Source organism: Lycium barbarum, chromosome 8, assembly GCF_019175385.1.
Source record: "Lycium barbarum isolate Lr01 chromosome 8, ASM1917538v2, whole genome shotgun sequence".
Taxonomy (NCBI): Eukaryota; Viridiplantae; Streptophyta; class Magnoliopsida; order Solanales; family Solanaceae; genus Lycium; species Lycium barbarum.
The window spans coordinates 16,217,634-16,235,100 of NC_083344.1; the positions used below are offsets into that span (position 1 = coordinate 16,217,634).

General features: G+C 43.9%; 1 protein-coding gene across 1 annotated transcript; it reads left to right on the forward strand.

Annotated features, from left to right (window-relative positions):
• The first annotated feature begins 1,222 nt into the window (after positions 1–1,222).
• LOC132607720 (uncharacterized) lies at positions 1,223–3,360 on the forward strand. The gene is made up of 3 exons (XM_060321799.1): positions 1,223–1,360; positions 1,544–1,909; positions 3,277–3,360. The coding sequence occupies exons 1-3, from the start codon at positions 1,223–1,225 to the stop codon at positions 3,358–3,360; spliced, it is 588 nt and encodes a 195-aa protein (XP_060177782.1).
• The last annotated feature ends 14,107 nt before the right edge of the window (positions 3,361–17,467 follow it).

A 17,467-nucleotide genomic window follows, 5' to 3' on the forward strand; every position in this document is an offset into this window, starting at 1 on the left:
GGAAAGCCAAGGATCAAGAGACGAGGTATTTTTACCGGCGCCCATCATATTAGCCTACATCTTCCGGGCTCTTGACAAACACCGTAATCGCTTCCGATACTTTCAAGGGTGCAATATGCAGCTATAGTGGTGGATTATCAAACACCTTAACATGGCCAAAGAGGTTCAGGGCTGAAGCCGACAGAACCGAATAGACCGTCTCGAGGATTACTGCCCAAACATCGATTATACATCCAAATATTACTGGGTTGAGTTTTTCACCGACTTAACCGAAGATCGGGTCCGTTGGATGTTCCCCAACTTTATATTTGAGATCGTGGTGGTCCGAGGAAATAATTGCCCATTCGTGCCACTAGTCGGGATTCGGGGAATTCGTCTTTACTTTTCATCTCGAGTTTTGAGACAGTTCGGCAGAAGGTAAGTGATCCCTCAGGTGGGAAACTCTGAGCAGCTCATCATCGAACACACCGAACAGAGAATCAGGCACGCTAGGGTGATCCTCAGAGAGTAGAATGGTCGTGTGAGTTGGGGCCCAGAAACTATGGCTCCTGACAGGTTTGAAGCAGGGTGTGACCCTGGATATCGTGCATTGCTACAAAGACACCTGGCTCTCACACCGGCGCCAGAACTCACACCTCCTCAGGAAGCCCAAGAAAAGGAACGCATGAAAGAGTGTTTGGAAGGTACGGACGAGCATCTGTCGAGGATCCTGGAAGAAACAGACCCGGTAATTGTCAGAATGGAGCTCTATCAAGCACGCCATCGTATCCAGACTACCCTCTAAAGGGTCAAGAAGGCCAGAGCAAACCAAGCCTCGACATTAGCTGCTGGAGGACCTCTTTGACTGCTGATTTTTTCTTTCTTTTGTTATTTTTAAGCCCTATGACGGCTTTTGTCATCACTTTTTGTAATCCCTATGGGAAAAGATATTATTATAAATTATGATGGCTTTTCGGGGCAATGGTTCACTTCACAAATGGCACTTACATGTTTTAAACGACTAGAAAGGCCTTGACTCAGGAGGCCTTAGGAACGCGAGTAGTATAAATAACTGCAAATTACATGATTATCTGCTACGTGCTTCACATGCCTACTTGCTATATGTACAACCGTGTATTGAGCTTGAGTATCATTGATCCGATAATCTAAACCACGTACCCGAAAGAAAAATCGTGAGGTTGAAAACTTACCCAAATTTATCTCCAAAAAAGGTTAACTTGCAATGGCGAACCAAGATGGACAAGTGGCACGGATTCTGGGAGAAACGACTGAGATGCTACGGGGCAAAGTGCTGCAGATGGAAAAACATCTCCAAGAAATAGGGAGAAAGATTGAGGAGGCAGTAGGATTGCTGAACTTGGTTGGAAATCTGCCGGAAGGCGTACCCTAAGAACAGTACTACGAAAATGTCCCTGAAGAGGTGAGGGAGTTGGTGTTCAACTACATACCGCTGGAAAGAAGACCCGTGACACCCAGGGAAAGGACCCCGGAGGAAACCAATGGAGGACAAGGGGTAGATTCGGACCTGTAGGTCTTCATGCAGGATTCGCATGAGGGAGCAGAGCCCTGGGAAGAGGACCCCGATCCCGGTGAGGAAGAAGAACCAGAAGATGAAGAAGAGGAACCAGAAGAAGAACAGGAAGAACCTCAAGACATGGAAGAACCTCCCGACGTAGGGGTAGAAGTAGAGGAGAACCCGTTTGATATGTTCCCGGAGTTCCAAGGAAACGATACAGACAAAGAATCTGGTTATTATGCCCCTACTGATGAGGGAACAGACTTCTATGCGCCTTTACCCACGATGATGCCTACCGTCTCTGCTTTGGCTTCGGAACACTTTGGAAGGGAAAATATCCCCGTCCCAGCCCCGTGGAGCATAGCCTTCAAAGATCGATCTTCTCCATTCAGGGTAGCCCCGCTATCTATCACTTGTAAGGATATATTCAGGAAAATGGTGGCCGCCGAGATGGATTGCACCACTAGGGCTAGGCTGCCGGTCCCCGACTTGGTATACGCCTACAAAAGGTGCCCATTTCGCCTCAACCAAGTGGGGCACACCCTAAACGAGTGCATAGCATTGAGAAGAAGGATTATTAGTCTCATAGATGATAAAATCATCGGGACCTTATGGGGGCCGCACACTTTGCTGGTTCATGACCCCATCACTCCAGGAGAGGGGGTTACCCCCGAAACCCAGATATGGCGATATCATTTTACTGTCTTCGAAGAATCATATGCTCGCCTCTTCTCGACTTTGACTTCATTAAACAGAGTCAGGCCTATGGAACCTGCCTACGAGCCCGCAACAAAAGGGCCCAACAAGAACAGGTTCTGCCTATACCATACCGGAGCCAGGGGACATTATATCGAAGAATACCACGCTTTTAAGCTCGAAATCGAGAACATGGTCAGCATCGGACAAATTTTGTTCCTACTTCCATCGTGGTTTTGAGCAAAGAAAGGGCCGATAGAGAAAGCAAGTCCGTAAGGACAACGGCTTGCAAGAATTATACTTTTGGGTAGATACTAGGTGTCCCATCTTTTGCACAAATGTTGCCTCCACCCTCATAAAAATGTAAAAGAACCGTGCCGGCTTGATGTCCCAATGGAGGGGTACGCAGAAAGCCCTAGTCGGGCCTGGTCTGGGGATGTCTGTAGCTAGGACTAGTCAAAAGGATATTTAGAAAAAATGTATATCCTGATTTGTAATCGAACTACGTAGGGCCTGATTTCCCACGGTGGGATACGTAGGCATTCTACGTAAGACTTGGTCCCTTTCTGTTTTAAATTTTAAATTCCCCTCCCCATCCGCCCAAATGACAACACTCAGGGTTCGCCATTCTAAGTCAACCGCAGGGCCACCAAACCAAGACCCACCCGAACATAAAAGCCCACAATATCCCAGACTTTAGAACATCAGATCAAGAGTACTCAAGCTTTAATATACGATCTTGTGTGCTAATTGAGTGTTAAATATCCATATTCGATATTGTGCTTTTATAGTTGATGTGCGGAATCTAACTCTCTTTACCGTTGAGTTATTCTTATCTTATAGAAAAAGGCCAGCTAGTGTGGTATCAAAAGCTGGAATATTTCACAAGGTCCAAAGCCGCGTTAGCATCCCTCCCCAACAAAAGGAAGGACAAAATGATTGGTACTCTTGAGGAAACAAGAAATGAGCTCGCTCTCCGCAACGGGGATACCCAGGACTCGCAAGAGGCCGCCTCCCAAGAAGATGTAATTACGACATTGTTAACTACCGTCACTACTCTCTAGGATAAAGTAGCCAGGAGGGAGGAAGCCGACGCAGAAAAGAAAACCATCAAAGGGAAAAGGGCCTCTCCCCCTTCCCAGTGTTGAGTTCCACAGTGCCCGGCCATTTTCCCATCTATCCGCCGGGAACCATGCCACCACCACTAAACATCGCCAACCCAAAACATGCTGGCCCTTCTTACTGTACCCCACTACCAGTTAAAAAATCTCAAGGCCCAGGGGCCATTAATTCGGTCCCCGCATATCAAGCCCCCCAGCCGGTATTCTACAATCACACCAATCAAACATACGCACCAGCCTCACCTGTGGGACAAAACGCTGCCAACCCATTCAACTATTTCATCCCCCAGATATCCTACGTCACTCCCAACGTGACAAATGAATCCTCCCCGGGGCACAAAGAACCAAATCACTACAAAGAAATTGTTACACCTCAAAAATTTTCACGACATGTGCGTTGTGAGTAAACTAACGTAAGCTCGGAGAGTTCATGGAACCCTTATAAGTTTAATGAATACTATTAACAGTGTTAAGAAAGCGTCTAAAGGTTCCGGGATCAAGCAAATCGAAGAAAATAAGTTTGTCGAAAATTTGGAAAGGAGTTGACAGAATTTTGGGTCAACTTTAGAGGGGTATATCTTCTAGTATATTAGGAGTTTTAAGGTGTTTCAAAAGCCTCAAATGAAGCTCGTTGAGTCTAGTTTCTAAAGCAACAAACCGCTCGTTGATACGACATCGGAGTAGAGAATTATGGACGTTACAAGTTAGGCTCACAGAGCAGAAACACGTGCTACAGTAACCGACGTGCTACAGTAACTGCTATAGTACTGCTGCAGTGCCCGAACCGACTTTATCCACCTATAAAAGGGTCAAAACCCCATTTTCACCCAAAAATCAGATCTTAAAGCTCAGCAACATATAGGGACATTTTTGTCATAAAAAGTTGAGGGATTTGAGTGATTTTAACTAATCAAGGCTTGGGTGGTGCATAATTGTGATTATAGTATCGTTTTGCGGTGGATTTGGCTTGGACTCAAGGTAAATATTGAGGATATTGCTGTTTTAACAAGAATAATGTATGGATCTTTCCTTATTAATGTTTCTTTTAGTTTAATTACAAAGGTAGAGCGATTAGATGGCCGTGTAATGAGGTTGTTGGTTGAGAAATCGGATAAAACATCGTGTGGGATGTCTTATGGAATATTTTGTATTGATGATGATGTTGTTGATGTTATTATTGTTGTTGTTGTTGTTGGTTGTTGGTATTGTGATTCCGGGCTAGGGATATAAATAGGGGAGATGCTGCCCGAATTTCGGCAGACTTTAAGGAATTTAATTTGAAGGCTTAAGGCAAGCGTATGAAGATAAGCCTAATAATAGTATGAATGATTTTATAGGTAGATTAGGAGTTGGCGAATGATCTTATATAGAGTGCAAGATAAGAAGTAAGTCGGGAAGTCGAGAATTAAGCTTCCAGGTATGTAAGGTTTTCCCTTTCTTTCATTTTGGCATGATCCTATGATATGATCGAACAAACAAGTAAGAGAGATTCCATATTACTCTACTCTTAGAAGTACTATGAGTACTTCTGTCTTTGATGTTCCTTCTGTTCACGGGTTTTGAGATTTCATGTTTTAATGATGTTAGCTCAGTAAATGTTCATCAGAGGTAGAATGACATCATATTATTCAGAGAGTCATATTATTTTACTTTACTTGTGCAGTGCACTTATTTTCATTTCTCATATATGTATAAATGTATAAGGCACAGTTGACAGAGGGTGAAGCTGTGGCCTATGTTGTGATATTTATGTATATGTATAAGGCACAGTTGACAGGGGGTGAAGTTGTGGCCTATGTTGTGATATTTATGTATATGTAAAAGGCACAGTTGATAGGAGGTGCAGTTGTGGCCTATGTTGTGATATTTCTGTATTTATATATAAGGCACAGTTGACAGGGGGTGAAGCTGTGGCCTATGTTACGACATTGATATATCTATAAGACACATCGGACAGGGGGTGAAGATGTGACCTATGTTGTGACGTTCCTATTCATTTTTATGTATATGTATGATATGGTTTTTTTTTAAAGAAAGCATGCATATTGTACGCTCTAAGAGGCATTTCAGATTTACAGAGTCATACAGACAGTTTCAGATATACAGATTGATTTTCATTTTCAGACGATTTTCATGATTTTATGTGCATATTGTTCATATGCCTTACATACTCGGTACATTATCCGTACTGACTCCCCTATTGTTCGGAGGGGGGGGGGGGGGGGGGAGGGCTGCGTTTATGCCCATAGGTTCAGAGAGCCAGGAAGACAGATCGCATCCTTAGGCTGCTTCCTCAGCTGGATAGCTGAGCACTCCTCTCTTACCGGAGTTGCCGTCTAGACCGGGTATATGTTTTGATGTATATGGGTAGGGAAGGGGCCCTGACCCGTCCATAGCATGTTCAGTATGTCAGTAGAGGCTCATAGACACTTTTATTCAGTCAGACAGTGTGGCCCGCTCAGCACATGTTTGGTTACATAGTTTTATCGAGTAGCCTTGTCGGCTTGTACCCCAGTTCAATTTAGTGATGTGTGTATATATATCTTTTGAGGGCTGTGAACCTCTAGTTTATGATAACTATCAGTCAGCAGATCATGTTGTTAGCGCCCTCAGGTGGCCCAGAATGAGCATGAGCAGGTATGTTTTGTGGCATTTAGGAGGTCAGCTTCTCGATATCTGTCATAGCCCTCCGGTTGGGCTGTGATAGAAATGGAGAGGGTTTGGAGAGATGAACAGGATAAACGAGAGAAAGACATGGAGAAAAAGATGGAAGAATTGCTGGAAAAGTCCACGAGGTCTACAAGAAAGGCGACAGGCCTAGGGTACGACGACCTGTGCATGCACCCGGACCTAGACCTGCCAGAACGGTTCAAGATCCCGAAGTTCGAGATTTTCAACGGGACAGGGAACCCCAAAGCGCACCTCCGTTCATATTGTGACCAGTTGGTCGGAGTAAAGAAGAATGAACCCCTGATCATGTGATTGTTCAGTCACATCTTGACAAGTGAGGCCGCAGTATGGTTCGCCATACAGGACATACGCAAGTGGCTCCATTGGGAAGATATGGCGGAATCCTTCATCGAAAGGTTTTGATTTAATATCGAGACCGTACCAGACGGCTACTACCTTGAAAAGGTCAAGCAAAAATCCGCAGAAAATTACAGAGAATTCGCCAGTAGATGGAGAGCCGAAACAGCCCACGTGCAGTCGCCCATGAATGAGGGAGAGCTCGTTTCTGTGTTTATCTGGTCACAAGAGCTGGATTTCTATGATAGGATGCTGTCAATGGCTGGAAGGCCGTTCTCTGAGTTGGTAAAAATGGGAGAAGCCATAGAAGATGGCCTTAAGTCTGGGAAGATCGTCAGTATCTTCAACAAAGCGTCTAGGCAGGCCGCCACAAGGATCTTCCGCAAGAAGAAAGAGGATGTGGCGAGCATATCCCACATCTCTGACCAAAACCCAAAAGGATCCTCACCATCGCACCAAGCCTCGCCCTTTCAAAATTGTTCCACCCCGCCGTACAGCCCAGCTCCCATATATTACACCCAGCCAGTATTTACCACGGCCGCGCCAACATACCTGGCTCTGCCTTGCATCCGTGTATCCGCCTCTGTTTACCAACCACTTTCACAACAAACTTACCAACCACCACCATAACAAACATACCAATCACTACCCCAGCAAAACTACCGCCCACCACAAAATAACGCCACGCAAGCCTATCAAACCCAGAACTACCAAAATCAGCCACCACCCCTACATATAATACACCAAGCCTAACTTTCGAGAAGAGACCTGTGAGGGAATTTACGACGCTTCTCGAGCCAAGGGCCAGACTATTAGAAAGACTACTGACCGCGGGACTAATTCAGAGAGCCCTGCCAAAGTTAGTGCAACCTGGGAGCCGGTAAGTTAGTGAAACCTGTGAGCCGGTTCTACAGGGCTGATTAAACTTGTGCTTACCATTCAGGAAGGGTCGGGCAAAACACTGATGATTGCATAAACTTGTAGAACAAAATCCAGGACCTGATCGACAAGAGGGAAATCATTTTGGAGACTGCCACCCCTAACGTGAACACGAACCCATTGCCAAATCATGAAAATGACGGGGTCCACATGATAGACTGGGAAGCCTGTGCCACGCTGTCCCCTGAAATCACCCAGCCTCTAGAACAGACGGTGGCTTCCCTCACACTCCAAGAACGTCCCAAGTTCAGAGTCTTGATTCGCAGTCCGAGGGTTCCCAAGGCTGTGTTCAGAACCTTAATCCCAGCACCTATGGTGACCCAGATAGGACGATAGGCTGTGCCGGACCCTGAAAGGATGGTCACCGTGCAGACCATAATGACCCAAGGCATGACCCGTTCATGGATATGTTACACTCCAAAAAAATTGGCCCAAAACACCGCAAAGAAAGGGAATGCTTAGAAAAGGGCGATAACTGTGGGAGAGGCCGAAGAGTTTTGGCAACGTATGCAGCCCAAAGACTATTCCATCATCGAGCATCTGAAGAAATTTCGGTGATGTTACTATTAGCCAGTTCGCCGTCTCATAGGACAGCCCTCATGAGGGTATTAGATGATGTATACATGCTAGCAGGGACTAGCAGTGAGGATTTGGTCGGGCTAGTGGCCCGTATCATTGGGGAACACAAGATCTGCTTCTCTAAAGAAGAATTGCCCGTTGAAGGGACCTCCCACAACAAGACCCTCCATATAACCCTGGAGTGCCATGACAAGGTGGTGGGAAGAGTATTGATGGACAACTGGTCAGGCCTTAACATCTGCCCCGTTACCACCCTGACGCAGCTTCGCTACGACGTAGGAAAGATCTGCTAGGGCGCGACAAACGTCAGAGATTTTGACGGGGCCTTAAGTGATTCCTTAGGAGAGGTCGACCTACAGATCCGGGTCAGACCTGCCTCCTTCACAGCAGATTTCCAAGTCATGGCGATCACCGCCAATTACAACATGCTCTTAGGAAGGCCTTGGATGCACTCCGCGATAAGGTACCATTACGTATGCACCAAGCCATCAAATTTGATTGGCAATGACAAGAAATTATTTTGGCAGCTGAGAGGGATGTTCAGAAGACTCCTTACAACACCATTTCCGGCGATCGAAAGAAATTATCCTTTCTCCAATTTTCACATAATGGGATATTCAGGGGCAACCCATGCAGGAGAAGAGGTCGACAACCTTATGCCAGCCGTCTACCTGATAATTGTCTCTACCCTGTTGAGAAATGGTTTCGAAATGGGAAAGGGTCTAGAAAATGACCTCAAAGGGATAATAGAACTTGTGCTGTTCCCGGAGGAAAATTACCATTTTGGTCTAGGATATACCCCTAACGAAGATGAGTTCACAAGGGCAATTAGAAAGGAACTCAGAATAGGGAAACTGCCTCGTCCAATCCCGGGTTTGTACCAGTCATTCCTTAAAAAGATGCCGATGCTAAATGAAGAGGAAGTTGTTGAAAGTCTCAAATCCTTATTTCAAGAAGAGGGATGCTACGCGATCACTGAAGAAAGTAAGGAGACGCCCAACATACACGATCTGAGGTCGGAGGAACACCTAAACAATTGGACGTCCACCCCCCTCGTGGCCTCTCGACAGAGAGACAAATTTTTTTTCTAAAAATAAAATCTTTTGCTAAAACACGGTGACGTCGATCGAGGCCCGTACGATTGACTCTTTTCCTAAGAAGTTTATTCTATGATGTTCCGCAGTGGGAATGGTCTGATGTTGTTCCGGACCAGGACCGCCGCTGTAATCCGTTATTTTTTTTTAATTAATGAAAACCTCGTAAATCACTGCCTTTTACCAACTAATAATAACTGCTTTTCTTGCTAACTAAGTAATAACAACCAATAATAATCCTAATTTACGTCGCATCGCCTTTTCAGTAATAATCATAATAAAACTGCAGAAAACGTCATGGCATGTGGCGAAACGAGCGAAGAGGGCGACCAATAGAAGTACGAAGAGTATGACGAATCTACAATGATGCCAGAAGGGCTGGCAGAAGAGTTAGAAGAGCTGGAAGAAAAAGATAAGCCAAATATGGACGAAACTGAGGTGATTGACCTCGGCGGCAGAGAGGATGTCAAGGAGACGCGAATCAGCGCTCACAAATGAGCTCCACAAAGAGAAGAAATCATAGCTTTACTGAATGAATATGCCGATGTCTTCGCTTAGTTGTACGCGGATATGCCAGGGCTAAGCACTGACATAGTGGCTCACATAATGCCCATTAAGGAGGGGTTCACCCCAGTAAAAAAAAAATGCGAACGCTCAAGCCGGATATGAGCATTAGAAGAAAGGACGAGGTCGAAAAACAGATCGAGTCAGGAATAGTGGAAGTAATATCCTACCCCACTTAGGTGGCCAACATAGTGCCAGTGCCCAAAAAAGACGGAAAGATCAAAATCTGTGTGGACTACTGAGATCTCAACCGGGCTAGTTCGAAGGATAACTTCCCTCTTCCGAACATCCACATCCTGATAGATAACTACGCCAAACATGAACTGCAGTCATTCGTGGATTGCTTCGCCGAATACCACCAAGTACTCATGAGTGAGGAGGACGCCGAGAGGAAAACTTTCATCATCCCTTGCGGAGTTTATCATTACCGGGTAATGTCGTTTGGCCTCAAAAACGTCGGCGCCACATATATGAGGGCCATGACTACCTTATTCCATGAAATGATGCATCGAGAGATCGAGGTCTATGTGGATGATTTCATCATAAAGTCAAAAGAAAGCGCGGAGCAACCGCACATTTGCGCAAGTTCTTCGATAGGCTTCACAAGTTCATCCTAAAGCTAAATCTTGCTAAGTGCGCATTTGGAGTGCCTGCTGGAAAATTGCTGAGGTTCATAGTTAGCCGCAGAGGCATCGAATTGGATCCTACCAAAATCAAAGCAATCCAGGAATTACCGCCACCCAAAACAAAGAAGGAGGTCATGAGCTTCCTAGGAAAGTTGAATTACATTGGGCGGTTCATATCCCAGTCTACCGTGATCATGGAGCCAATTCTTAAGTTACTCAAGAAAGACGCTCCCACTAACTGGACAGAAGAATGCCAAGAGGCATTCGACAAAATCAACAGATATCTCTCCAATCCCCCCGTTCTGGTGCCCCCCAGGCAAGGGAGTCCTCTTTTACTGTATCTATCAGTGTCGGAGAACACTTTCGGTTGTATACTGGCCCAGCATGATGAAGAAGGCAAAACGTTCACACCCTGTGATGCACGGTACACGCTCGTGGAAAAAACCTGTTGCGCTCTTACTTGGATTGCTCAGAAGCTAAGACACTACTTGTCGGTGTTCACCACCAACCTCATATCCCGAATGGATCCTTTAAGATATATCTTTCGGTAACCGATGCCCATGGGAAAGTTGGCTAAATGGCAGATGTTTTTAAGTGAATTCGACATCGTATAAATAACACAAAAGGCGGTCAAAGGACAAGCCATGGCTGACCTCCTGGCAGAGAGCCCCGTCGACGACAGACTTGAGCCCTTACTCACTTTCTTCCTAGATGAGGAGGTACTAGCCATGGAAGGAGAACTAATGGGACCATATGAAGGATGGAGGTTGTTCTTTGACGGTGCGGTCAATTACAAAGGATCAGGCATCGGAGCGGTGTTGATATTAGGAATGGGACAACACTATCCGATGGCCACGAAGCTCAACTTTAGATACACCAACAACATGGCAGAGTATGAAGCATGTGTCCTTGGCCTCGGGATGTCACTGGACATGAACATATCAGAGTTGCTGGTAATCAGGGACTCCGACTTACTCATAAACCAAGTGAAAGGGAGCTCGGAGACCAAAAATGATAAAATACTTCCGTACGTAAATCTGGTACAAAGACTATGCGGGAGATTCAAGAACATCGACTTAAAGCATACCCCGAAACCCCAAAATAAGTTTGCGGACGCGTTGGCTACGATAGCCTTCATGATCCAGCACCTGAGAGGACTCACATCGACCTCTTGGATATTACCATAAGGGAAGAACAGGCTCACTGCGCCCACATCGAGGACAAGCCAAATGGCCAACCATAGTACGCCAACATCAAGATGTACTTGGAAAAGAGGGAATACCCCCCCCCCAGAGAGTTCAACAAATCATAGGAAGACCGTCAGAAGACTGGCCAACAGTTTCTTCCTGAACAAAGAAGTATTGTACAAAAGGACGCCTGATCTTGGTTTACTCAGATGTGTGGACGCCGAAGAATCCACGAGATTGTTGAAAGAGGTGCACGCGGGGGCATGAGGTCCTCACATGAATGGGTTTGTCCTTGCAAAGAAAATCCTGAGGACAGGATATTACTGGATGACCATGGAGCATGACTCATGAAAATTTGCGCAGAAATGCCATCAATGCCAGATGCATGGAGATTTAATCAAGGTTCCTCCTACCGAATTAGACGCGATGAGCCCTCCGTGGCCTTTCGTAGCGTGGGGAATGGACGTCATAAGACCCATCGAACTACCGGCCTCCAATGGACACCGTTTTATCTTAGTCTCCGTTGTCTACTTCACCAAATGGGTGGAAGCCACTTCCCACAAGTCGGTAACCAAGAAAGTCGTGACCAATTTTGTCTGAAACAATCTAATATGCTGCTTTGGCATACCAGAGTCCGTCATCACGGACAACGGTGCCAATCTGAACAGTCATTTGATGAAAGACATTGGCGAACGATTTCGGATTACGCACAGAAACTTTACTGCCTACTGACCACAGATGAATGGAGCTGTAGAGGCTTCCAACAAGAATATTAAGAGAATCCTGAGAAAGATGATCGACAACTATCGGGATTGGCACGAGCAGTTGGCTTACGCTTTGTTGGGGTATCGAACGACAACCAGTACTTCAACTGGTGCGACTCCTTATCTCCTTGTCTACGATACAGAAGCGGTTATACCTGTAGAAGTGGAGGTCCCCTCGCTCTAGATCATCCAGGAGGAGGAGTTGCAAGAGGCAGAGTGGGTTAAGAGTCGTTCCGAACAGCTGTCTATGATAAAGGAGAAGCGAATGGTGGTAGTATGCCACGGACAGCTATATAGGCAAAGGATGTCTCGAACCTTCAACAAGAGGGTCAGACCCGACTCTTCCAGATCGGTCAACTCGTGCTTAAGCGAGTTCTCCCTCACCAAGAAGAATATAAGGGAAAATTCGCGCCAAACTGGAGAGGGCCATACATGGCTAGAAAAGTACTCTCGGGAGGAGCTGTGGTCTTAACCGAAATGGACGGGCAGGAGTGGCCCAAGGCTATCAACGATGATGTGCCCAAGAGATACTACACTTAGGATTTCATTTGCTTGTAATTGCATTGTTATTTCCTTGTAATCACATCTTCTGCTTGTACTTGTACTGGAATAGGAGCAAAAAACCAGTCATCTATGTAATGAACTATGCAATGACCTGATTTTCCACGGCAGGATGCGTAGGCAGTCCATATCGAACCCGGTCGCTTTGTTTGAAAATAAAAATAAATAATAAAAAATAAAATAGAACCAAAACTCAATTACTTTTACCCGAACTATGTTCGACCTGAATTCCTGCTGCGACAGGATATGTAGGCGCTTTCGAGCTCGGTCGTCACAAACGAAAAACCCAAAAACCATTAAGAAAACCACAGGGCCAATGGAAACAGCAAAATTAAAACGCGAGGACTGACCAGTGTCAAACCCACACTGGGGAAGAATGTTTGAGAAGATATCAAATACCTATGAAGGAACAATCAACGGAAAGATAGCAAAATAAAACCCCCACGCTGGGGCAGAATTTTTGAGGGGGCCTCAAAACATTCCCGCACAATGGAAAGTAGCGGGGGCCGATTGAGGCAAGCCCAAACTGAGACATAATTTTCAAGAAAGGTCTTGGAATCCCTTCGCCAAGTTCAGAGTCAGCAGTCGTACCTCCCGGGATTAGGAAGACCGCGCTCACGGTCACATGTCATGACAAAATGTTTTTCGAAATAGTAATAATATATATATATATATATATATATATATATATACTCGTTAGTATAAGCGCGCCCCAAAATAGTCTGTAGGAATGCCGAGGCCAAGAGGATTCAGAAGAACATCCAGGAAAGACGCCAGACGGAAGCACAATAGCGCTAATCAGCTTTCTAGGAAACTTACAATTTTTCTGTGGATACAGGTCTTAACAGGAAAGGAGACAGAACTGGGGAAGCCAAGACCGACAAATATAGCAAAAGAAGCAAATGACAAAGAAACGTTCAACCAGAAAGGGATAACAAAAAACATTAAAGACATATTCGACCAAAGGGTTCATTACAAAGACAAAGGGGCATGTCTGGCCACGAGGGTCCCAATCCACGCATAACAGATCATCCAACTGCAAGGGCCATACCCGTATCTTTTGACTCCTTTCAATCATTCCAATTCTTTACTTTCCTGTCGCTAAAAGGGCCATTGCATATTTATTTTTTGTCACTGAGAGGGCCATGCCAAAAGGGCCATTCATACATCTCATACTGCCAAAAAGGCCATTCATGCATCTCATACTGCCAAAAGGGCCATTCATGCATCTCATACTGCCAAAAGGGCCATTCATGCATCTCATACTGCTCTATTCATGCATTTCATACTGCCAAAAGGGCCATTCGTACATCTCATACTGCCAAAAGGGCCATTCATACATCTTATACTGCCAAAAGGGTCATTCATACATTTCATACTGCCAAAAGGGCTATTCATATATTTCATACTGCCAAAAGGGCCATTCATGCATCCACTTAACACTGCCAAGGAGGTTGTTCACTTTATTATATACTTCCATCACGTGTTTGCTTTTGTTTCACAAAGGATCATTTCAAGAAAATATACGAAGACATCTGCGATATTGTTAAGCTTCGAAAACAGGTGCACAATCTCAGAAAGAGAGTTAGCCTGTTGAACCGGATCTAAACAAATCGCGGAGCAAATGTGAAACTTTTCTTACATGGCCAGCCAAAAGAGGGTGACCATGAGAGTTAAGCTCTCCGGCCAGGATTTGGAAGACCCCGCTCCCAAACTCAGCCAAGCCTGCTTGTTTTTCATTTTTTTTGCTAAAAATCTCAACCGGTCGGGTACACACCGAGAAATCCGAAGGTATTCCCACATAAGAGACATACCCTTCTCCAGCATGTTGAACTACATGCGACCTGATTCCCAGAGACCAGGGATATGTAGGCGGTCTCACGACCAGAGAGCCGACCACGCTCCAACAAAATGCCCGGGCACTCAGGCACGATACCGTTGATCTTGGGACTCTCCCGTTACGCACTCGAAAGTATTTAATAGAGTCGAACTACAAGTGCCTTGAACTCTCGTATAGCCCGAGATATGTAGGTAACCCAACAGCCCGGGTCTGGCCACACTTATGTGATTTGTATGAAAATCGAAAGGTAAAAGAGTCAGGTCAGTCGAAAACCAGGGTTAGTCAAGTGTCGTTGCTCAGGAACGGTCTCTCCATCCCCGAACACCGAAGGGGTAGTTGTTGACACCTGATTTTGACCTCCCGTAATTTACTTTACTTACTTCGGGTCCTTGGATAACAAATAAGATAATTTTGCACACTCACAGAGATTTCTGAATAATTTTAAACAATTATTCAGGTTAACATTTTTACTTCCATAAATTAATCGGGGCACTTTCTAAGCTTTATTAATTATTCAAAAATTTATCAGTATTTTACAGCATTTTACAGTACTTTCTATAATTTCCCCAGCAGCTGATGCAATTTTAAATACTTGTTCATTTAATTCAGCAAAAAATTAAGAAAGTTAGATAAAAGGAATTTTCATTTATTTTTATCCATGAAATTTGAGTAATTAAAAGAATTCTCTACTTTTACCCCCTGAGCTTTGAACTATTGCCATATAGACATATTTGTGCCACTTATGGCAAAATTATTTTTAATTTTGATTTTTAGCCTAATTATTGTTATTGTGCATTAATGACCAACTCATGGTTCGATACAGCTGGGGTTAATTTTGCAAATTTTTGAATTCTGGAGGCCTTAATTGAAATGTTCAAGTCATGGACAGATTAATTAAAGACGTTGATGCAAATTAGTCTTAATTGGTTAAATTGAATACCGGAGTAAGGCTACCCTTGCACATAATTAACTACGAGGATATTTATGAAATTAATTACAATGATTGACCGTAGTTGCAATCTTTATTTACTGAAATGTAAATTTGAGGCTTTTTCTGAAAAAACAGGTTTTAAAACAATTTTTAATTTTGTTACGTCTTCAATCGCCCTCATTTTAATTATTTCCTTTTATGATTACGTACTTTGAGTAACAACCCTTTTATTGGATTATTTATTTTTTCCCTACGAGCGCGTATACATTCGATATGTGCATGTATACATGCATAATAAACAAAAGGGGTCAGATTTTGAAAAATTATAGGGCCAGGTCCAGCCCACAAAGGGGCTGACCCAGCCCAAGCTGCAATATAATACTCCCTCGGTATATCGGCGAACATAAGGGGGGCCTTCAAGTTATTTTAGAGGAGGGGCTAGGGTGAAACCCTAGATGCCTCCCTACTCCATCACCCCTTCCCCCTCCCTCCCCCCCCCCCCCCCCCCGATCGGGTCAAATCGCGTATACTGTGCTCCCACCACTGTAGTGACGTCATTGGGTGGTTGAAAGCGTCCTTTTTTCCTCTGGTTTTGCCCGATTTTTCATCCAAACAGCCCCTAAAGGTACGATTCACACTAGAAGTCTCTTCTTTTACTTCATACAGCTGTAAGGAGCATTTGCGGCCATTGATGGGCATGAATCTTGAATCTGAACCTTTCCGTTTGTGATCTGGGCTTGAAACTACGAAGTCCCACACTGTTGTTTTAGATTTTGAGTGCATCCTGGGTTTCTATAAATAGAAACCCCCTTTCATGAGTTAAAGAGGTTAGATTTTGAAAAGGGTTAAGAAATTAGAGATATAAAAATTCTCAAAGTTGAATATTTTTTAGTTTTTTCTTAAGGTTATTTCAATTTGCTTGAAAACCTAGTCTAAAATCTTGGTTTTATTTTATTTTAGTTGTTGGGCTTGTGTTTTGGAGAGAGAGGTCTTCTCAAATCCACGTTTGGTCCTTGCCGTGCCCAAAAAAAGGTAATATTTATTTTGTTCTTTGCCTTCCTTTTAATTCCTATCGATTTTGCTTTCATTTGTTTATTTTTGAATGGTTTGTTGTTAATGATAAGTAGTTGTTCCCAGCATTAATTATTATGGTAATTTCTTAGCTTAACTAAGGCTTGGCGTGATGAATATAGACAGTAGATGAGTGTTGTTGGTTTGAATATATCATGTGTGACGTTTGTTCTATTCTTATGGGGTCCAGTTATGTTGTAAAGATAGCCTAATTTGATATGCTTTCATTTGGATTGTTCTTGAATGGTCTGTTGTTAGCACTAGATAATGGTTTTTATTTTTATTTTTAGTTGTTGTGGTAATTTCCTTTAACTAAAGTTTGGTGCTAATGGGATAAATGTAGGCAGCAAGTAGTGGTGTTGGTTTGATTGAATCATGTTATGATATTTGTTCTACTATTTCAATTATGCTGGTAGAAGGAGTTTATTTCTATGTCATGGGAGGAGTGCCTGTTTTGTTTGAACTTAGGATCAAAAAATGAATTAGTTTAGTTGAGATGTTGGCTGGGGTTTTGTTTGATAATGGTATGGATGAGTAACATAATAGGTTAAAGCGGGAAGGGAGTGGCTTATTATTTTGGTTGTAGGAGAGGAAATATGAAGTAAGCTTGTAGCTGATAATTGTGACCCCAGCCTGATTTTAGATAGGTTCATGACATCCTATTGGTGATACCATGAATGTGCAGTCCTATGTGGTCTACTTTCTGATCTTGATGAAACTTGTTAAGATTATAATGGTCAGTAAGGGTATATGATTTGGTCTAGCATTGGTATATGTCTATAGTATGAGTCCTACTTGCTGTTGAATGGGGAAGGGCCATGTGGAAGAAAGTGAATTTCGAATAGCTTATCTGTCTTCCCTGTTTGTTTCTTTGTGAATTATGTGAGCCTTTTTGTTCATAATTTGATCATTTGCACTTAATGCTATCCTCCTGTCTGGAAAATCCTTTAT